Genomic DNA, 22,814 nt, shown 5'->3' on the forward strand with positions numbered 1-22,814 from the left:
CCGAGGCTGTTTAGGGCTTTAAAGGTCAGCACCAACACTTTGAATCGTGCTCGGAAACGTACTGGGTATACAGTGAGTCAGAGGGTTATGTCCATGAGCAACAAAAGCCAAATCTATAAGACAATAAGTGACACAGGTGATGCAGAGTCCATCATCCAGTACAGCACCCTACAAACCTTACAGTTCTTTAGTGCTAACGTTTGGGAACCTTCCAAAACCATCAACACAAGGAAGAATCAGAAGCACACAGAATAGTATGAGATAGGTATTATTGTTATACATGTGCACATTGCATTTTACCAAGTTCCTGTTTATCGCAGCTTCTTTCTCCTAACAAGAATTACAGTGGTACCTCGGGTTAAGTACTTAATTCGTTCCAGAGGTCTGTACTTAACCTGAGACTGTTCTTAACCTGAAGCACCACTTTAGCTAATGGGGCCTCCTGCTGCCGCCACACCGCCACCGCACGATTTCTGTTCTCATCCTGAAGCAAAGTTCTTAACCTGAAGCACTATTTCTGGGTTAGCGGAGTCTGTAACCTGAAGCGTATGTAACCCGAGGTACCACTGTACCAGGCTTCCCACCAAGTGCCAAACTTGCTTTGAAAAGCACTCAATTAGCCTGAGCTACCTCACAGAACCCTGTGTGTGTGTGTGTGTGTGTGTGTGCGCGCGCGCGTGCACACACACACACAGATTGTATCAAAGCTTTTTCAAAGAAAGCTAATAACAACCCATGGACTACACCTTTACCCTTTTCAAAAATCTATCTGTGATACTCCAGATCCATTTGAATCAGGGTTTAGGCCTGGTTTTGGTATGGGAAATTCCTTGATCACCCTGTATGATCATCTCTGTTGGGATACAGACAGGAACCGTGTGCCCTTGTTAATTCTCCCTGATATCTAAGCAGCCTTCGATACTGTCGACTGTGGCATTCTTCTGATGTGACTGTCCAAGCTGGGTTGGGTGGCACCAATCCAGTTCTACTTGGGTTATTTTCTGAGGGTGTTGCCATGAGGTTTGTTTTTATCCCCCATGCTTTTTGAACACCTACATGAAACCAGTGAGTGGCATCATCTGGAGTTGGAGAGTAAGTTGTCAACAATACACTGATGATATAGAGCTCTTCTTTGCACCTGCCATCTTATAACATAAGTGCTCTAAAAATTAAACACTCTGAATGTACTAATTTTAATTACTGAGATATGTTGATATGTGTGCATTCTATAAAGGTAAAGGACCCCTGGGGGTTAAGTCCAGTCAAAGGAGATTATGAAGTGTGGCACTCATCTCGCTTTAGGCCGAGGGAGCCGGCGTTTGTCCACAGACAGCTTTCCAGGTCATGTGGCCAGCAAGACTAAACCGCTTCTGGCACAACGGAACACCGTGACGGAAACCAGAGCACACAGAAATGCTGTTTACCTTCCAGCCACAGTGGTACCTATTTATCTACTTGCACTGGCGTGCTTTCAAACTGCTAGGTTGGCAGGAGCTGGGACAGAGCAACAGAAGCTCACTCCATTGCAGGGATTCAAACCACCAACCTTCCGATCGGCAAGCCCAAGAGGCTCAGTGGTTTAGACCACAGTACCACCTGCTTCGGGACGCAGGTGGCGCTGTGGGTTAATGCCTCAGCGCCTAGGACTTGCCGATCAAAAGGTCGGCGGTTCGAATCCCTGCGGCGGGGTGCGCTCCTGCTGCTCGGTCCCAGCGCCTGCCAACCTAGCAGTTCGAAAGCACCTCCGGGTGCAAGTAGATAAATAGGGACCGCTTACCAGCGGGAAGGTAAACGGCGTTTCCGTGTGCGGCTCTGGCTTGCCAGATGCAGCTTTGTCACGCTGGCCACGTGACCCGGAAGTGTCTTCGGACAGCGCTGGCCCCTGGCCTCTTGAGTGAGATGGGCGCACAACCCCAGAGTCTGTCAAGACTGGCCCCTACGGGCAGGGGTACCTTTACCTTTACCTTTACCACCTACTTCCCTACACATTGATACCTCACTGGATCACTTATTTTACAAAGATGGGCTGAAAATTTTCGAATGAAGAGATGAATACTGTAAATCCTTTTCTGATCAATAAAGCAATCCATAGGTGTGTGCTACAAGGAAAGGTGGGCCGTGCCACGTTCATTCCCATAGGGGCTTCTGGCAATTCCAGCATGCAGCTGGGCAAATGTAATCTGCCTACATGCAGGGGACGGATTGGAGACAGATATGCCCTCCTCCCAGCCATTCTTCCTTATCTTCAGGCCAAACAACAAAACAGAGTGCGACGGCTCCTCTTTCCCAACACACAACGTGGAAACGGAAAGGATATGCGTAGCTCTCACTATGTGAGCAGGCTTTAAAGTGCAGACTTTCCCTCATAACCTCATCTCCATTCCCCCTCCTGTTCAGCCTGTCCATCTATTCTCACACACTGACCTCATATTTCGGATACATCTGATGGGGGAATCCAGCTCAAACATCTCCCTTATGTACATTGTACCTCCAGGAACATTTTTAGCCAGAGCAGCAAGTGTCCCCTTCTCTACCCCACCCTGACATTCTGGGTCTCGGCCACGTCAGGATATTTTATTTCAAACTCTTTCTTGCGCAGCACAGAAATGCTTTGCTCTCTGCTCATGGGCTTTCATGTGTAACCCAATGAACGGGAGTGACTCCGGCATTCAGCGACCTAGCAGACAGCTGGAGTGACAAGTGTGATATCCTAGCTCATTCTGTAGGGACTGGTGTGTAAATGTGTAGGTATTCCCCAGATCATCTCCCTGAAAGCGGGAGGCATCCCTTGCAGCGAAAACAATCACGCTCCGTGGGAGCTTCAAAAGACAACCCCGTTTGTCAGCAGAGCTATTAGGTGTCTGAGCAACACCACACCAACCAATCTAGAAGGTAAAAATCCCAGCCTTGCTAAAGCAACTGTTAAGGAAAAGGTCCTTAAGGAAAAAGAGGTCCAAACTGCTCGCTCTCACGACTTACTCTCAGTCTAGCGCCATGGCGGGCAGGTGTGGAGGATTCCCTGGTCCTGAATGGGGTAACTGTGCCCCTGAAGGACCAGGTGCGCAGCCTGGGAGTCATTTTGGACTCACAGCTGTCCATGGAGGCGCAGGTTAACTCTGTGTCCAGAGCAGCTGTCTACCAGCTCCACCTGGTACGCAGGCTAAGACCCTACCTCCCCGCGGACTGTCTCGCCAGAGTGGTGCATGCTCTGGTTATCTCACGCTTGGACTACTGCAACGCGCTCTACGTGGGGCTACCTTTGAAGGTGACCCGGAAACTGCAATTAATCCAGAATGCGGCAGCTAGACTGGTGACTGGGAGTGGCCGCCGGGACCACATAACACCGGTTCTGAAAGATCTGCACTGGCTCCCAGTACGTTTCCGAGCACGATTCAAAATGTTGGTGCTGACCTTTAAAGCCCTAAACGGCCTCGGTCCTGTATACCTGAAGGAGCGTCTCCACCCCCATCGTTCAGCCCGGACACTGAGATCCAGCGCCGAGGGCCTTCTGGCAATTCCCTCATTGCGAGAAGTGAGGCTACAGGGAACCAGACAGAGGGCCTTCTCGGTAGTGGCGCCCGCCCTGTGGAACGCCCTCCCATCAGATGTCAAAGAGATAAAGAATTACCTGACATTCAGAAGACATCTTAAGGCAGCCCTGTTCAGGGAAGTTTTTAATATGTAATGCTGTACTGTTTTTAACACTGATTGGGAGCCGCCCAGAGTGGCTGGGGAAACTCAGCCAGATGGGCGGGGTATAAATAATAAATTATTATTATTAAATTATTATTATTCCTTTCACTTCTAATCTATCAATCTACCTTGCCACACACGGGTGCCATTTTGAGGCATTTGCTCCTGCACCGATTCATTCAGATTTGCCATGTTGCTTTTATTGCAATTGCTACTACAGTGGTACCTCGGGTTGCATACGCTTCGGGTTACAGACTCTGCTCACCCAGAAATAGTACCTCGGGTTAAGAACTTTGCTTCAGGATGAGAACAAAAAATCGTGCTCCGGCGGCAGGAGGCCCCATTAGCTAAAGTGGTGCTTCAGGTTAAGAACAGTTTCAGGTTAAGAACAGACCTCCAGAACGAATTAAGTTCTTAACCCGAGGTACCACTGTACAATGAAATCCAAAGAACAGGTAACTCTTAAAAAGCTAACTTTGCTGGCTTACATAGTGTTGCCCCCAATATGTAATCCATGGTCTGTAGTTTGTCTCCTCCCATCTTCCCCTCATTTCTGCCCTGGGCATTTAGTTAAGTTTAAGCTGCTGGTTTTAACCTTTAAAGCCTTATACAGCCTAGGACCCTCGTACCTACAGGACCGCCTGTCCTGGTATGTCCCACAGAGGACCTTACGGTCATCAAATAAAAACATCTTGAAGGTCCCAGGCCACAGAGAGGCTAGGTTGGCTTCAACCAGAGCCAGGGCTTTTTCGGCTGTGGCCCCGATCTGGTGGAACGCTCTGTCACAAGAGACTAGGGCCCTGCGGGACTTGACATCTTTCCACAGGGACTGCAAGACAGAGCTGTTCCACCAGGCCTTTGGCCAAGGCGCAGCCTGACCCCCTCTCTCCTTCTGTAATCCTCATAGAACTCTAGCCCAATGGTTGCCATTAATTTGATTCTGAATTGATTTTAGAATGTATTTCAATTAATTGACTGTGATTTTATGTAAACTGTGCTATTTTTACTGTTGTTAGCTGCTCTGAGCCTGGCTTTGGCTGGGAAGGGCGGGATATAAATAAAATATTAGTAGTAGTAGTAGTAGTACTCATGTTGCTCACAACAATCAGTAAGGAAAGAAATACTTTTGGAGTGTGCTTGCGCTCTCTCTCTCTCTCTCTCTCTCTCTCTCTCTCAAATAGGTAAAGTGATTACCTGCCTCACCTAAGCTGCTCTCCATTTCTCTGTATGTTACACTGAAGCCAGATCAAACAGTTGTGAAATTTCTCCCCCAGAAAAAAAAAAATTGGAATGCAAATGGGGGTGGAGGAAAGAAAGGATGCCAAGTGAACAAAGGAGAAAGAAAGAAAGAAAGAAAGAAAGAAAGAAAGAAAGAAAGGCAATGAAAGGGGGAGTTATCTTTCTTTTCTGTAAACACCTGCTCCAAAATCTGTATAATTTGCTGAAGCTTTGCTAGCTAGACCGAAAGGGTCAAAGGATTTTTGTAAAAGCACCTCGTATTTCGTCTTCTTTTTTTCAAGTGTTCCACTACACATCCCTGGGAATTTGCTTTGGAATCCAGAATGCGGCAGCCAGGCTGGTGACTGGGAGTGGCTGCCGGGACCATATAACACCGGTCCTAAAGAATCTTCACTGGCTCACAGTATGTTTCCGAGCACAAGTCAAAGTGTTGGTGCTGACCTAAATGGCCTTGGCCCAGTGTACCTGAAGGAGCGTCTTCACCCCTATTGTTCAGCCCAGATCATGGGAAGCCAAATAATTTAAACAACTAAAAGATGCCGTGTGCTAACATGGTGTGCCATATGTGTTTCCTGACTAGCTGTTAGATCCCTGTATATAAGCAATATATTCTCGCTCTATAAGACGCACCAGACCACAAGATGCACCTAGTTTTGGGAGGAGGAAAACAAGAAAAAAAATATTCTGAATCTCAGAAGCCACAACAGCAAGAGGGATCGCTGCGCAGTGAAAGCAGCAATCCCTCTTGCTGTTCTGGCTTCTGGGATAGCTGCGCAGCCTGCATTCGCTCCATAAGACACACACACACATTTCCCTTTACTTTTTAGGAGGGGAAAAGTGAGTCTTATAGAGCAAAAAATACGGTATCTGACAAAAGCAAAGGATAACATTTAGAAATACAAAGTTGTGATTGTTTTTCTAGTTCAGAGTAGCATTATTACATTTTATTTCATTGGTGATTGCTCATGCCATGACTTGACTTTATAAAATCTGTTGTGCTATTTTAAAACAAGTGTTTCTAAGAGAAAAAAAGACAGCAAACACAGATGTTACGTTGCAGAGCGTGTGGTGGTTCTTAGTTATCTGCATAACCAGCTGGAGGATTTCCACCTTGCAATAGTGTCTCTCATATTTTTGTGTTGTTTTTTTGTGCGTGGAAAACTCATCTGTCAGTTTGAACTGTAGCAGGTATTGATTGCACACCAATTTAAACAATTACTCAGCTTAGATAAATAGTCTTGATGTATTTGTCCCTCTGTGTTTACCTTACTACTGCAGTGCATCATGGGTTAGAAACTTCAAGGTTGTTTAAAGAGTCATTGAACAAGACACAGAGGTGAACTGATGTTACAGGTTAAAGTGTCACAAAAATACAGATAGAAAGAAAGATCACCCTATTGCAACAACGCAGATATTTTGGCAAGAAGAGTTTGAAATATGAGAATGAAGATTCTGCCAAAAATACAAGGTGCGAGCATGATGCCGTTAAATGGTCAGACATTGAAATGGCCACCCGAACTGTCAAAAGGAAGATTACCATCAACTACCGTATTTTTCGCCCTATAGGGCGCACCGGCCCATAGGATGCACCTAGGTTTTTTTGGGGGGGGGGAATAAAGAAAAATAAATTATTTTTCCCCCCCAGGCGCGGGGCTGGGGTGGGGGAAGCCCGAGCTTCCCCCAACCCCAGCCCCCAGAACAGGCTGCGATCCGCAAGCCTTGGGAGCCCGGCAGGAACTCCCGCCGGTCTCCCCAGGCTTGCGGATATCTGCCCGAAGCCCGCAAGCCTTGGGAGCCCAGCGGTGCACACCGACCCCTCTAGCTCTGCAGGCTTTAGCGAAAGCCTGCATTCGCCCCATAGGACGCACACATATTTCTCCTTCATTTTTGGAGGGGGAAAGTGCGTCCTATAGGGCGAAAAATACGGTAATTATTTACAATAATAAATCTTAACTACATTAAAAAAAACCATCAGTCGAACTCTATTTGGCTGCAATATGTGTTTGTTCCACAGGAATAATATCTTGCCAGTGAAGTCCCTGTTAACTGGAACTGTGTTCCGTCTTCTTATCCTCTAGCCATAACATAGCTAGTAAAATTGAATGTGTCTTTGCTTACCCCAGAGCTTTCCAGAATGATCTTCAGATTCACTATTGGGAACTTCGGGCGCTAGACTCTCTCTTCCTGAACTTGCATCATCTAGATTCAACGACAGGGAAAGGAGGAACACAGTTTAAAACATCATAAAGCAGCATCTGAACTGGAACGCAGCTGTGCTTTTGCAGGAACTGAATTAAATGGCACATTCCAACACGCTGAATATGTTTTTGCTACCTGCTGCCAGTTCAGTTTCTTTCCTGTTTTTTTAGCTTTTCAGCTGGCTACTAACATGATGGGAGATTAATTAATGCTTCCATTAATAGCGAACCAAAGCCCTTTTGTTTATGTTTACCGACTGGCGTTCCCAAGGAGGAGATGGAACTGTTTTACACTCCTTGCAAATGATGGCATAAATCAAAATTATAGCTGAGGAGGCAACTGAGACTTCTGGGAACCGGCCATGTTGGAGGCAACATTTCACAGAATTCAGGAAAATCCAGGAAGTGAAAAACTGCTTTATTTATTTTGAAGCTTACATGGTGCCTTTCTATAAATCGGTGCTTATTTGGGCCAATGAAACTGTTTGGGAGCTGTGGTGAAGGGAAAGCATCAGTGCTGAATGTTACTTTATTAAGGACAAAGCAGATGTTGTTGTGCTTATGAGTATTAGACAAGGTGTGGGGAGACCTCGCTTCAAATCCTTGCTCAGACATAACACTCTCTCGGTGGCCCTTGGCCACTTCACCACCTTTGTGCTTGACCTACTTCACAGGTGGTTGGGAGAATAACATGGGGAACCGTGTATGTTATCTTGAGCTGCCCAGAAAAGTAATGTAATAAATTACTATCCTTATGCATAAAAGAAAGAAAGCACCACCCCACTGTTGCTGTTCCCCTGCTCTGTTCCATCTTGGTAAGGGGGATGGCTGCTACTGTTTTTAGGCCATCTCTGTGGCACCAACACAGACATGCCGACTGCTCCTGAGCCTAGTGAGCTGACTAGGTAACTGGTGCCTCGGTCTACCCTTCTGTATGTCCCATGCAAGGGCAACTCTGACAAGACCTGCATCTTGTACTTTGTCCTTCTAAAATCAGGCTGCAGTGGTGGTTCTAAAAGGAAGAACAAGCAACCAGGTGCATCCCACAGCAAAGATACAATGGCCTAGTGTTCTTCAGGATGCTGTGGAAAATGCTCCCAACCCGAAGCAGCAGAGTTCTGCCTACTTCACTTCTGAAAACTGGAAATTGCTTGCAGATTTTACCATTGCAAGTTTCTGCAACTCAAAAAGAAATTTATAAGGAACCATTTGGGGTATATTTGGAGCTATTTGTTAACAGGTAGCTAGTAGCAAAGCAAAGCGACATATGGCAATAATATGCTGGAAACGAGGATTTTGAAAACGCAGCGCCGAGCCCTGAAATCCTACAGGGGAAGACAGTAAAAAGATCCATTAAATGCCCACAGGACTTCCTTGCAGATTTTGAGCAGAGGTTTTGTCAATTAGAACTTAATCCTGCCCAGCCCTGTATAGCAAGGCTGGACTCCTCTCTTTTGTCTCCAGCCTCATGTTACAGTATGCCCACCAGAGTGGAGCCCCCTCCCGCCCCCAACTCCACTCATGCACACCAACTCATTGGCATTCTCAGCTGCACTTGACAGGCTGCCAAGCCTTTCATGTGAACCAAATTGCTGTGAATGCGCCAGATCCTTTGAAGATCGCTGCTCGTTATCCAGCCAAATCCTCAAACTGTGGAGCTGCATGCAAGAATCAGGAAAGCTCTCCCCCCAAAATAAAAAAGTTTGAAGGATGGGCGTGGGTGAATTAAAAATGCAGATAAGGTGAATATATTGAACAGAAGGGTTTCAGAAAACATCATGGCCAGCATTCGGCGGAGTGGGGGAGGGATTGTGCCAGAGGTGAATGCTGAAATGTAGAGAAGGTGAACACTGTTGCTGTGTAAAAATAAAGAAATCTACAATCTCACTTTTATGCTCATTGACAGGGTGGGTGGATTTAAAACACTGCAAGAAGGGAATGAAATCAATTTTGATTTTGCAGCACTGTATACGGACAATTACACATATTTATTGGTTACGGTAGCAACTGAAACATAATCAGTTTGCATGCAGTAGACTTTTGCACTACATAATTGGATCAGCTTAAAGACAAGGGAGCAGTTGTCAAACTCATGGATTTATCTGTGCCTGTATGAAATCCCCAGAATGTTTCAGAAGGTGCTCGTAGTTATTGAGAAGTGTGGTGTTTCCCCATGAAAGTAAATTTCCACATTGTTCTGTTAGTAGAGTTATCATACCAGATTCCTAGGAAAAGGAACTCAATGCAAATCTCAGTCAAGCAGTTTGGGGTTTTTAAATTGGAATAAATGATTGTGGAGGTGGGATCAGCTGATTGTTCTGATAAAATACAACACTGTGTTTCCTGGATCCTACTTGTCAGCCTGGGAAGGAAAACTCTGATCCTAAACCTCTGCTGCCTTGCAGCTATACTCATTCAAGAGAAGGTTTTTGGGAGAAGAAGGGGCTAAAGAGTAAGCCCTACACAAATCTGGAGTCCCTAAGGTGGTTGGATGGCTCCTTGTACGTCTCCTTCTAGAAACTTTTTCAGCCAAGCTGGTGTCAAACGCATCACTCTGCTTTCCTTGGGACCACATCGGCAAGGCCGAGAAGGGGGTGGTCTTGTCTTCTGGGCAGCCTAGGACCTCCATACACACTGCCTAGATCTGTGCCCCAGGGAGATCACTTTGGTGCTGCTAACACAGCAGTATGGCTTCATCCCTGGAGGATCACCCCATTGTCTCTCGGGACAGGCAGATGCCAGCAACAACAACCACCTGTGATGGCTTAGGTCTCATAGGAAACCACAGTAAATACTGTGTGCACTGGGGCTAAAGAATGAAGTGAATCATGGCGATTTGGAGTGAGTTTATCCTTATCCATGTTGAGCCATTAAGACAACAAAGCATCCCGAGTTAGATCAAAGTTCCCACAAAGCTTGGTGTTGCTCTGTTTTTCTGTCCACAATCTCTCTATGTTTTTGTCTGTCTCTGTTTCTCTACTGTAGTTCCATGGGCTTTTTCAAAAAAACAAGGTAGACTCAGGAAGCTAGGCCTAGAGAGCACAACAACTCGTCCTGGTAGATACTGCCCCTATGAGGCAGTTATGGGGACTAAGGTCCCTACTTTCCCACAGCTGTCTTAAGTTTCCTCCTCCCCTGGGTCCTTCCCAAGCAATCTGAGACTATGCTGCCATGCCTGTCTTTGCCCCACCCTCTTCATACCTCTGCGGGTTCTGGGAGACATGGGGGGAGGAGGGGAGCTGGTCACAGCAGGAAAGGGAGACACCCCCCAGCTTCTTCACCCCCCAGCTGATTCATCCCTGCCTCTTGCTCCCCCTGCTTTCCAGCCTCCACTTTTGCCTCTGCTTCTGCTCCTCCCTCTGGCACAGATTCCTCCTGCTCACAAAACCCGGTTACTTCTACAGCTTCCAACACCTCCTCCTCCCAGTCTTCTCCATCTTCTCCCTCTGACCATTCATCGTCCCACCACCAACATCCAAGCTCTGAGCCTTCTTCCCTTGAGGGCTCCTCAGTTGGCATCTCCCACCACTACTCAGAAGTCAGCCAGTCAATGACATCATGTGGAACGAGAGGCGGAGGAAGAATGAGGCAAAGGCTAATATCTCCACATATTTGATACAAAACAACAAAAAGGCCATCCCAAAGGAGCAGCTCTCTGCCATCAAGAGATCTAGTATTGTTTAAAGTATTTCCCTAAACATTTTTAGTGGTCTTCCTTTCATGTGAAAAGTGTGTGAAATTAGGGTGCCCCCTCCCTCAGTTTTTTAAATCTTTTTTTAAGGAAACGTAGTAGGGAATTCCATGTCCATTACACATTGTGTGAAATAATGCCAATCCAACTCACGACGACATCATTTTATAAAGCTGCCTCATGCCTTCCCCAAACATCATTCTTCCCATCCTCAGCCCACAAAGTTAAAGAGCTCTAAAACACATTAAGCCTTCTCTATTGGGCAAATACTCTGGCTTATTCTGAACCACTTAAAGCCCTTCACAGTTTAAAGCAGCACAGTAAATCAGAAATTATGAGTCTTCATGCATGCATTTTCCAAACCACAGCTACTACCACTTTTTTCCCAGGAACTTTAAAAGATATGATTCTAATTAAACTGGCTGCCTATCCTTCACTCCCTTGCTATCAAACTGAATGTTCACTTGCATGTAAATGCAAATGTGCATTCTAATCCCTATCAAGATAAACACCTGGACAGGGCCGTCTTTAGCATATGCATACGGGGTGCAACAATCCACCCAGCACCCCCAAATTTAGTTTAGCTGCCCCCAGATTTTTTAGGGAGGGGGTGAACTCACTGTTTGGCTCCCCCCCAAAAAAGCTCAAGTTGTTCACTTGGGGGGGGGGGAATCGCTCACCTGTAACAACGACGCAGCGGAAATAACTGCTTTTGTTTCCTGACTCGTCAGGAATATTTGACGCTATGGAGTAGCAGAGCGAAGGAAGAGCGGGGGGAGGAGGACTTTCGCTCCATTGCTTTTCACTGCCGCCAATCGAGAGGGACCGGTATACAGTAGGTATACATTTGGCGCCCCCCAGAATTTGGTGCCCAGGTGCACTGCACCCCTTGCGCCCCCGGGTGGCCTGCACCTGGATGCACACCCCAGTGTTCCATTGAAGCAAAGTATCGCAGATACTTAAATATGCTTAAATATGCATTTAGATGCACATCTGGTTGGGCCCACAGAAAGCCCAACAATACAGACCAATCTAGTGAGTTATATGCATGCAGAAGAAGGTGGCTAGACGAGTGCAAAGCTCCTTAGATGGTTTCGGTGAGAAAGCTCTGGGTGTGGGAACAGGTAAGAGGCATACGAAAGGGATGGGGAAAGGGGATATTACATGGTAGGAACAAAACGCACAACAGCAAACATTCACACTTGCATGTTTTCATTACTCATTTTGGCAGCTGGGATAATGGGATGTGTTTTCAGGGTGGTATCTCAAGAGATTCCATTGATGCCCTGATTGAAACTGATGCAATTGCCGCAGTTGAGACGCCTAGATCCTAGAACTTGGAGAAAAACAAACAGGGCAGATCAACCAATGTGAAGTGCTGCAATAACTTTGTGCTTAACATTCAGAAACCACGTTTGCAGAATTGGTTGTTTCCCTAATATTAAGTTAATTGAGGTGTTTGCTTGCTTTTGGTTTGAGGCTCACGTTACATTTTCTAGTGCACTCTCTGCAGTTGGTTTCTAGTTCTTCTGCCTTTGAATCTCATCAGTTTATTGCAAAACAAAGAATGGCAGATTTAGCTGCAAATGCAGGCCTTACAGAAAGGCAAACCAGCTGTCTTTTCTGGCTAGCAACTAACTTTCCATAGCTTTAGTGGCAGTATAATGAAGGTACCAGCTTGTTCGTTGCTTCTTCTTGTCTCCCTTGAATTCCAAGTAGTCACAAAGAACCCTGCTAGGAAAAGCAATAAAATTCTGCTAAACAGATAAATTTTGACTTCCACTGAAAACTAACAGGAGGAAAGCAAAGACCCCAGAATACCCTGAGGACAAAGCTTAATACGCCAGAATTAACATTACAAAATCGATATATCTTAGTTGAATCCCATGTGCAAATTAGAAGAGAAATGGGGGGGGATTTGAGAGGACAGTAGAAATCGCTCTCCTTGTTGAAAGAATGTGTGTTGGGGAGGTGAGGGTCAACCAGATCCTTCTCCTTGCCCCAAATCCTCCTACAGCCATACTTTCTATGGAAAAGGCAGAAGATGAATTGCCTGGAATCATCTGATGGATGGATTGCTTGGCTTGGTCTTAGAGCAACTGTGCTGATGTTATGTTTTGTTGTTGTTGTTTAGTCGTATCCGACTCTTCGTGACCCCATGGACCAGAGCACGCCAGGCCCTCCTGTCTTCCACTGCCTCCCGCAGTTTGGTCAAACTCATGCTGGTATCTTTGAGATTATCCAGCCATCTCGTCCTGTGTCGTCCCCTTCTCCTTGTGCCCTCCATCTTTCCCAACATCAGGGTCTTTCCCAGAGAGTCTTCTCTTCTCATGAGGTGGCCAAAGTATTGGAGCCTCAGGTTCAGGATCTGTCCTTCCAGTGAGCACTCAGGGCTGATTTCCTTCAGAATGGAGAGGTTTGATCTTCTTGCAGTCCATGGGACTCTCAAGAGTCTCCTCCAGCACCATAATTCAAAAGCATCAATTCTTCGACGATCAGCCTTCTTTATGGTCCAGCTCTCACTTCCATACATCACTATGGGGAAAACCATAGCTTTTACTCTACGGACCTTTGTTGTTATATACTGTACTTCATATGTGAACATCCTAGTCCATCCACATCTTAGACCTCAGCTAGCTAAGCATCTTCAACTGGCCTTGTATCCATAAGAAATCGATGTGTACTCATCTCAGGTGAGGCAGCAGAGTAGGCAAGCAGGTGGTTAACTTCTCCAGTAGTAGTGTATGGGCCAGGTGTCTAAAAATGGGATGGTCCTTACCATCTGAGATGAATAGATGGTGTCGACTTGGAGGAACATATTAAAATTATCAGTCTTGTTGGCCGTCAATAAGGAGTAGCTTTAAGATGGTGGTGACATTTAGAGGTCTACATATTTGGAAGGCAGGATGCTGACCGGAGTAGCGCTATTGATTTATAATAGGAATGCTACCTCAAAAGACATATGATTGATCAGTATCAGATAGCAGGCTTAATGAAGAAAATTTTAGTATACAGTGGTACCTCGAGTTAAGTACTTCATTCGTTCCGGAGGTCCGTACTTAACCTGAAACTGTTCTTAACCTGAAGCACCACTTTAGCTAATGGGGCCTCCTGCTGCTGCCACGCTGCTGGAGCCCGATTTCTGTTCTCATCCTGAAGCAAAGTTCTTAACCTGAAGCACTATTTCAGGGTTAGCGGAGTCTGTAAACTGAAGCGTATGTAACCTGAAGCATATGTAACCCGAGGTACCACTGTATATTATACACATTTTATCCTCTATGAACACATACCACACTTTGGGCTTTATGAACAATTTTATCCACAATTAAAATCAAAAGTACAGTGGAACCTCTACCTGCGACTATAATCTGTTCTGGAGGTCCATCCAGCGGTCGAAACGGGTCGCTGGAAGAGGCGTCGTTGTGCGCAGGTGCAGGCGGCAATTGCCCACTTCTGCGCATGTATGAACGCCGCTTCTGCGTATGCGTGGTGCTCACCGCTCCTGCACATGCGCAGATGGCAGCAAACCCGCCAGTTACCTCCGGGTTTGCAGTGGACGTTGGGTGAAATGGACACAAGCAGAGGCAGATGTAAGAAGAGGTTTGACTGTAATATCTGATCTGCACCTTTTCAGCCATGCTTCCGTAAATTATGGATCTTTTCTGGTCATTAAATTTGAGTACTCCTGGGCCCAAATTAAGCAAAAAATGTGAAGCATATAGCCTCAAAAATGGATATTATTATTATTAGTAGTAGTAGTAGTAGTATACATAATTAAGCCCATGTATACATGTGTGGGAGAAAATTAGTCATTACCACTGGCCAATGTGGCTTCTTACCAGGGTCACAGGCTATCAAAAAAATATTATGGTTTATCCATTCATTCTGGAGGATATAGCGACAAAGCCAGTAATCCCGATGCCACTTTTGGAGGCGAGAAGACTCCCAAGTTTGAGGGCAGCAAAGAAAGAAAGAAACCCCCTAGAGGAGATTCCAAAGGAGTCCCTAACCAATCCTGCTCGGGAAGAGATTGTGCAAAAAAGCCCAAGGGAATATTGTTGAGAATCGCTCTGCCTGCACTTTTGCTTGCTGACCAGAAGAGGACCTCATCCTGGAACAATCTGCTGCAGAACCCTCCACACCTGGAAGGGGACAAAGGAGATCAAGCTTGTAATGCCTTATGCCAGGCTTCCTGAAATTTGGCCCTCCAGCTGTTTTAGGACTACAACTCCCATCATCCCTAGCTAACAGGACCAGTGGTCAGGGATGATGGGAATTGTAGTCCCAAAACAGCTGGAGGGCCGAGTTTGGGGATGCCTGCCTTATGCAAATGGGCGGAGTGGCCCATATAGCTGCTGTTGTACAGACAGGGGAGTGCTGGTCTTCAGCAGCAGTAATGGTGTACTTGAGTGCAAGCCTTTACTTTCTCCCATATCAGCTAATGGCTGCCATTCTGGAGTGTCTGGAGGCGGTTTGAGGATGGATGGCGGCTAACAGATTGAGGTTGAATCCTGACAAGACAGAAGTAGGGTTTTGGGGGGACAGGAAGCGGGCGGGTGTGGAGGACGCCCTGTTCCTGAATGGGGTAACTGTGCCCCTGAAGGACCAGGTGCGCAGCCTGGGAGTCATTCTGGACTCTCAGCTGTCCATGGAGGCACAGGTCAATTCTGTGTCCAGGGCAGCTGTTTACCAGCTCCATCTGGTACGCAGGCTGAGACCCTACCTGCCCACGGACTGTCTCGCCAGAGTGGTACATGCTCTGGTTCTCTCTCGCTTGGATTACTGCAATGCGCTCTATGTGGGGCTACCTTTGAAGGTGACCCGGATACCACAACTAATCTAGAATGCGGCAGCTAGACTGGTGACTGGGAGCGGCCGCTAAGACCATATAACACCGGTCTTGAAAGACCTACATTGGCTCCTAGTATGTTTCTGAGCACAATTCAAAGTGTTGGTGCTGACCTTTAAAGCCCTAAACGGCCTCGGTCCAGTATATCTGAAGGAACGTGTCCACCTCCATCGTTCTGCCCGGACACTGAGGTCCAATGCCGAGAGCCTTCTGGCGGTTCCCTCGCTGCGAGAAGCCAAGTTACAGGGAACCAGGCAGAGGGCCTTCTCGGTAGTGGTGCCCTCCCTGTGGAACGCCCTCCCACCAGATGCCAAAGAGAAAAATAACTACCAAACTTTTAGAAGACATCTGAAGGCAGCCCTGTTTAGGGAAGCTTTTAATGTTTAATAGGTTATTGTATTTTAGTGTTTTGTTGGAAGCCGCCCAGAGTGGCTGGGGAAACCCAGCCAGATGGGCGGGGTATAAATAATAAATTATTGTTATTGTTATTGTTGTTATTATTATTATTATTATTATTATTATTATTATTATTATTATTCACTCCTATGGGGGAAAGGAACACACTGCACTTAACAGTATTGCGGCTGGAGCAAATCCTACCCTTTACTGGCCCAGACCCACTGACAGGGGTCCTGCAAGGAGATCTCACACAGATCTGACCATGGTGCACCCAGAAGCAAGGGTCTCTATAGTCTGTTCCTTCAAGATGCACAAGACCCTCCAAGTGTCCCTATTTTCCAGGGACAGTCCTGGATTTACAAAAGCCATCCCAGTTTCTGATTTGGACCTGGAATGCCCCGCTTATCCTTAGGATGTCCTTATTTTCTTTCTTTTCTTTTTTTTTGAATAATATTTATTAAAGTTTCAAAGAAGTTACAAAAATAAAAAGAAGAAAAGAGAAGAAAAAAAGAAAACAAAAAATACAAAATACAGAAAAATAAAAAACAATTAAAAACAAATCAGTCATTCCATGTCTTGTCTTTCATTTGCTTGTTTCCCTGACCTCCTCACACCTCCCTTTTTTGTATTCTAGTTCAGTAGTTGTTTCAGCAAGTCCTTACCCTTTTTGCTTTTAACTTGATATTTTATCTTAATATATTGTAACTTTACATTTTCAGCTGTTAACCATCCATTTTTACATACCCCTTTATAACATTATTGCTAAAACCACATAACTTCATTCCAGCATCCCTCTAACATTCCTTAATTTTACAGTGTTTCTGTAAATAGTCTTTAAATTTCTTCCAATCTTCTTCTACCGACTCTTCTCCCAGGTCTCGGATTCCTTATTTTCATCAGAGAAATGTTGGGAGGGTATGGAGTCATCTGACCCCAGAGCCATCTGAAGGCAGTCCTGTATAGGGAAGCTTTTAAATGTTTAATATTTTGTTATGTTTTTATATATGCTGGAAGTCACCCAGAATGGCTGGGGCAACCCAGTAATGGGCGGGGTATAAATAGTAAAAAGATGTTGTTGATGATGATGATGGAATAGGATGTTACTATTTTCAGCGGAGAAATGTTGCGGGGTATGCGTCATATTGGCAGGTATTCTGCTAGCTGTTTTGAACAGGAAAAAAACAACAACACATGTTTGGTTTTGGATAAATCTGAACAAAAAAGTTTATAAGCTATTCCTGAGTGCGGAACAGAAATATTTGTACTTGGCTTTCAGAAGATCTTTGCTTTAGACAGCAGTGAGCAACTTGGTTTAAGCTAGCAACAGATTCTTGTCAGGACTCGTTTATTCAGTTAAAAACACAACCCCTGCATTTCTCTGCAGTCCACATAGTAGTTCAGATTTGTAATGGGACAATGCCAGTCCCTGCACTGACGGGCTTGTGGCTGGCTTTGGCGCTTTTGATGTCAGGGACCTTGAAAGCCCCATTTCACAGATGAACCAGCTTTGCATAAATAAACAAAGTGACCTTTGAACTAAAGCCTGAGACCTGAGCGCACTTCAAAGACCGTGTGTGTGTGTGTGTGTGTGTGTGTGTGTGTGTGTAGAATGAAGCAATCAGCAAGCATCATTAATGCAGCTGCTGGCTCAAAGCACAACTCCTTGGAATAGCGCAACTCTTTAAAAGAACAAGGGGTGTGAGCGAATAAAGAAGGGAACGAGAAAGGGTGGGCAAGGAACGAGAGGAGAGGGAAAGTGATGTAATCTGGTCAGGCTTGAAAAATCTTAATGAGGATTTCTCTCAGGAATAAATGAAAGATCTAGCACTTAGACATTTGTTAGGAAACCTCAAAGCAAGGTCCAAATCATACTTTGCTTCCTACTGCAATCATAGCAAGATCTTGAAACCTCTCCTCTTTGCTTATGTTCAATTTACATTAGCCTGACATACAAGGCCAAGATCTCTGGATCTCTTGGTGGGCCAATTAAGAATGGGCCTGCACTGAAGAATGTCAAGGTGTATTGTTTCATTATACCTACACACCTTTCCTTATTGTGCTCTCCCTGTGGCTTCATCTTGAACCCATTAATTTTTTGAACAATGGAACCACATCTCTTTTAAGAAAAGGCTGTGCTGCAGAAAAAAAGCCCCCTTAATAGCGTCCAGGTCAAGGGAAGTAACAGTACAGTGGTACCTCTGGTTGCGAACGGGATCCGTTCCAGAGCCCCATTCATAACATGAGCAGAATGCAACCCGCGTCTGTGCAAGTGTGGGTTGAGATTCGCCGCTTCTGCGCATGCGCGTGACATCATTTTGTGCATCTGCGCATGCGTGAGCGGCGAAACCTGGAAGTAACCCTTTCCAGTACTTCCGGGTCGCTGCGGGACATAACCGGAAAACACTCAACTTGAAGCAAATGTAAAATGAGGTAAATTGGCCTTGGTCAGACCACACCTGGAATGCTGCATCCAGTTCTGGACACTACAATTTAAGAAGGATGTTGACAAGCTGCAAGGTGTGCAGAGGTGGGCAACCAAGATGATCAAAGTTCTGGAAACCTAGTCTTATTAGGAACAGTTGAGGGAACTGGGTATATTTAGCCTGGAAATGAGGAGAGGAGATATGATAGCCATCTTCAAATATCTGAAGGGCTGTCACATGAAAGACGGGGCAAACTTGTTTTCTCCTGCTCTGGAGGGTAGACTGGAACCAATGGATTCAAGTTACAAGAAAGGAGATTTTGACTCAACATCAGATGGAACTTTCTGGCTGTTAAGAGCTGTTCGACAGTGGATCGGACTCTTTCAGAAGGTGGTAGACTCTCCTTCCTAGGAGTTTTTTAAGAAGAGGTTGGATGGTCATCTGTTGTGGATGCTTTAGTTGAGATTCCTGCATCTCAGGGGGTTGGACTAGATGACCCTTGGGTCCCTTCCAACTCTACAATTCTGTGATTCTATGGCTCATAGGTGTTGTAGCCCTAAAGGGCCACAGGTTCCCCTTGCTTGGCCTAAAGGAGTCCCACGGTCCTTCTACAGACAGAACATATGCAACAGAAAAGGGAAGCAGTATCTTGTCATAACTTGCCATAGCCACAAGAACACTTTTTTTGGCCCTGAACCCCGTCATGGTGCTAATTTGAGCTACTCTTTCCATTACAGATAACAATTCCGCAGAGAAAAAGATTTATGCTATACTGAGACAAAAAACACAAGCAGGGCCTTTTAAATACTGTGTTATGAATGAAGCGGTATATAGTGAAAACATTCTGAATAATGCCACCTGTTTTTATTAATAATATTAAATTTCCTGCTTCTGGGATTGCAATCTATTTTAATAAACATTTTTTTTGCCTACTCTTCTGCGAGAAGTTGACTACTACGGTATATTATTACGCGCTAACTGCTGAAGTTTAAAATGGATAAGGGATCTGTATCCAAAAACAGCAATTTGTAAGCCATAATCTCATACCAATCTAATTAATGTGATACCTGAGATGTGTTTCTTTTGAGACACAGGAGTCCAAGTGGCTGAAATTGCCAGAAACACTGAAGGGTGAAACTCGGGGCAAAAGGATGTTTACCACCATTTTTAAAAGGCATTGGTGCAAATCACAAAGACAGTCCAATGAACTGGTTTCCGCAGGGGTGAATCATAGCTTCAAAGCCAGGTTAAGGTGGGTTGGGGCCACCACTAAAAGGGGGTTAAAAACATCGACTTTTTAAGACCTCGGGGACTGCTACAGCCTGCTATCCAAGCAACTCACTCATCGACTTGAAAGGTCATTGAAAAATACTGAAAAACAAAAGCAGCCATGATGGTTCATCTCACGAAAGTTGCTTAGCACAGGAATATCCAATCCAATGCCCCTCATGATTTTGGGGGGATTATAATGGCAGGCCCTACTTTTGCATGTGTCCTGTATGAGAATGGGAGAGAGGGTGAGGAGTGAGAGGGAGGTATGTACGGATGAGTTGTCTGCAGGGAAGAGCTGCAGAATTAATATTGGCTTGTGTGCTTTTTAACTTGTTCATAAACATTCCAAAGTTAGGACTGAGCAGTGAGGCGGCCAGGTTTGAGGGTGATGCTAAATTGTCCAGGGTTGTTAAAACAAAATTGTGAAGAACTCCAGTAAGATTTCTCCAAACTGGGCGGGGAAATGGCAAATGCCATCCAATCTGAACAAGTGTAAAGGGATGCATGTGAGGGCAAAATTTCACATATGTCACAGGGTCTGAACTGGCGGTGACTGACCAGGAACAAGGGTTGTAGTGGAGAGCCTGACAAAGATGTTGACCCAGTGTGTGGCAGCTGTGAAAAATGCAAATTCCATGTTAGGGATTATAAGGAAAATGAAAGCTGTCCATGTCATAAGGGCATTAGGCAAAACAATGGTGTAACTGAACTTGTTAGCACAAGTTGCTTTATCTCACCCACTGACCCCATGGCAGCAATTTTGTGACTGGCAACCACAGCAGTTTATCAAAATTCAGAATGTGCTCACTGGTCCAAAAATGTGGCCTCTGGCTTTTGAAGGTTGCCTGTACATTTTGCTTCATAACTCTTCTCCTAGGAGAGTTAGAGGCGAGACAGACAGACAGACAGACAGACAGACAGCAAGTGTAATCACTCCAATTGTACCATTATAATCTGACTCTGCATAGTTTAAAACACACTTTGGTTTAATGAGCATGAACACACTCCTGGCTGTGCCGTGTAGGGGAAGAAATATGCCAGGAACCAAAATGCTAGAGTTTGGCTTTTTGCTGGGCTTACGGTTTGTTTTCACTCATTTGTCTGGAGCAGGGGTCAGCAACCCGCGGCTCCGGAGCCACATGTGGCTCTTTTACACCTTTGCCGCGGCTCCGGGGTGGATACTAGTGAGGGGAGGAGGCGCATTGTGTGCCCCGACACTCCCCACTGTTTTAAATGTCACAATGGTTTTGCGGCTCCCAGTTGTTTTTTTCTTTGGTCCAAGTGGCTCTTTTTGTCTTAAAGGTTGCAGACCCCTGGTCTGGAGAGATGTATGTGAACCCAGGTTCACATACAGTGGCAAGCCAGAGTCTATTTGTTTCTGGTTTGTTTCAGCACCTGGAGCATAGTCCAGAGTGTAGAAACAGCAAAGGTAAGTTTATTTTAAGCTACAATTTAGTATTGCCGGCAAACATGGCAATACACTTAATTCATAGGATTCCGAAATCCTACGAAACTGACATTAGATTAACAAATGCTAAATTCATTCATTAATCTATTTTTGTGAATCCAGAACCCATATGCATTCTCTGGTTAGCTCGAACTCAAATAATTGAAGGTCAGACCAATTTTCTGCTCTACAGTTCATATGGCTCATTACTTGAACTTCAGCATTGTTCCTGCTCTGCAGGGGGTGCTTGCAGTGCAATTGTTATTTTATTTATGATACGCAGCAACAAGCACATTACACTGTCATTGCAGAAGGTAAAGGTAAAGGGACCTCTGAGCGTTAAGTCCAGTCATGGACGACTCTGGGGTTGCGGCGCTCATCTCGCTTTACTGGCCGAGGGAGTTGGCGTTTATCTGCAGACCGTTTTTCCGGGTCATGTGGCGAACCAGAACAGCTCATGGAAACACCATTTACCTTCCCGCTGGAGCGGTACCTATTTATCTACTTGCACTTTGATGTGCTTACAAACTGCTAGGTTGGCAGGAGCTGGGACTGAGCAATAGGAGCTCACCCCGTCGCGGGGATTCGAACCACCGACCTTCCGAGCGGCAAGCCCTAGGCTCTGTGGTTTAGACCACAGCGCCACCCACTGCAGAAGGAGAGCATAAATTCTTCAAGAGGAGGAAAATACCAGGTTGTTCAACTTTCTGACGGTCCCTGCTCCTGCCAACCTAGCAGTTCAAAAGCATGCCAAAAAGTACAAGTAGATAAATAGGTACCACTCTGGCAGGATGGTAAACAGCGTTTCCGTGCGCTGCTCTGGTTCGCCAGAAGTGGCTTAGTCATGCTGGCCACATGACCCGGAAGCTGTACGCCGCTCCCTCAGCCAATAAAGCGAGATGAGTGCCGCAACCCCAGAGTTCGTCATGACTGGACCTAATGGTCAGGGATCCCTTTACCTTTACCTAAATGTATGCATATCACGGACCAAGGGGCTCCATGCACAGCACATCCTCTTATGGGCTCTTCCCCAGTCATTATGGGAGCACTGGGAGCACTGGGAACCACCAGGTGAGGCCAGACAGGCCACTGAAAGGAGATGCCAAGGTTTTGCCCCTTGTGTGTTGAGGCTGCCATGGGCAGTACAGGGGGAAGTGACTGCAGAAAAGTCCGTAGCCTTGCACAAATTCAGAGAAACCACAATGCCTTTCTTCAATTCTTTCTAAGCAGTGTGAGAGGGTTTGGCCTAGAGAGGCCATTTGCAAGTACACTCATAGAAAGACTGGAACATGCTTTTAGGTGGGAGGATTGGCCCTTACAAATGGATCCTATTGAAAAACAAATGGCAATCTACATGAAAGCTCAGCACTTGGCAAAGGTTTTTTACAGGGCGGAATGAAAATAGCTTCCCACACAGTGTAAAATAACAAATTTGAATCTTGAGCTATGAAAATAAGGGCACCACATGGCTGTAGTTTAAAATAAAACCCAAGCCATAAAAAGCAAAGGGAGACACATGCACAATGTTACACTTAAAAATACTGTACCCACAGTAGCAAAAATAAAGAGGGTTGTCTTTTCATGGAACTTTCATAACCATTAC

General features: G+C 45.6%; 1 protein-coding gene across 2 annotated transcripts in view; it reads right to left on the reverse strand.

Annotated features, from left to right (window-relative positions):
• FGFRL1 (fibroblast growth factor receptor like 1) overlaps positions 1 to 22,814 on the reverse strand; it is a 167,808-nt gene that overhangs the window by 9,560 nt on the left and 135,434 nt on the right. For both annotated transcript variants that reach the window (XM_083738418.1, XM_083738419.1), the window contains exon 4: positions 7,051 to 7,131. In XM_083738418.1, the coding sequence (XP_083594544.1) occupies positions 7,051 to 7,131 (81 nt within the window). The remainder of the gene's footprint in view (positions 1 to 7,050; positions 7,132 to 22,814) is intronic.

The sequence above is a fragment of the Podarcis gaigeae genome, assembly GCF_964106915.1.
Source record: "Podarcis gaigeae genome assembly, chromosome: 5".
Taxonomy (NCBI): Eukaryota; Metazoa; Chordata; class Lepidosauria; order Squamata; family Lacertidae; genus Podarcis; species Podarcis gaigeae.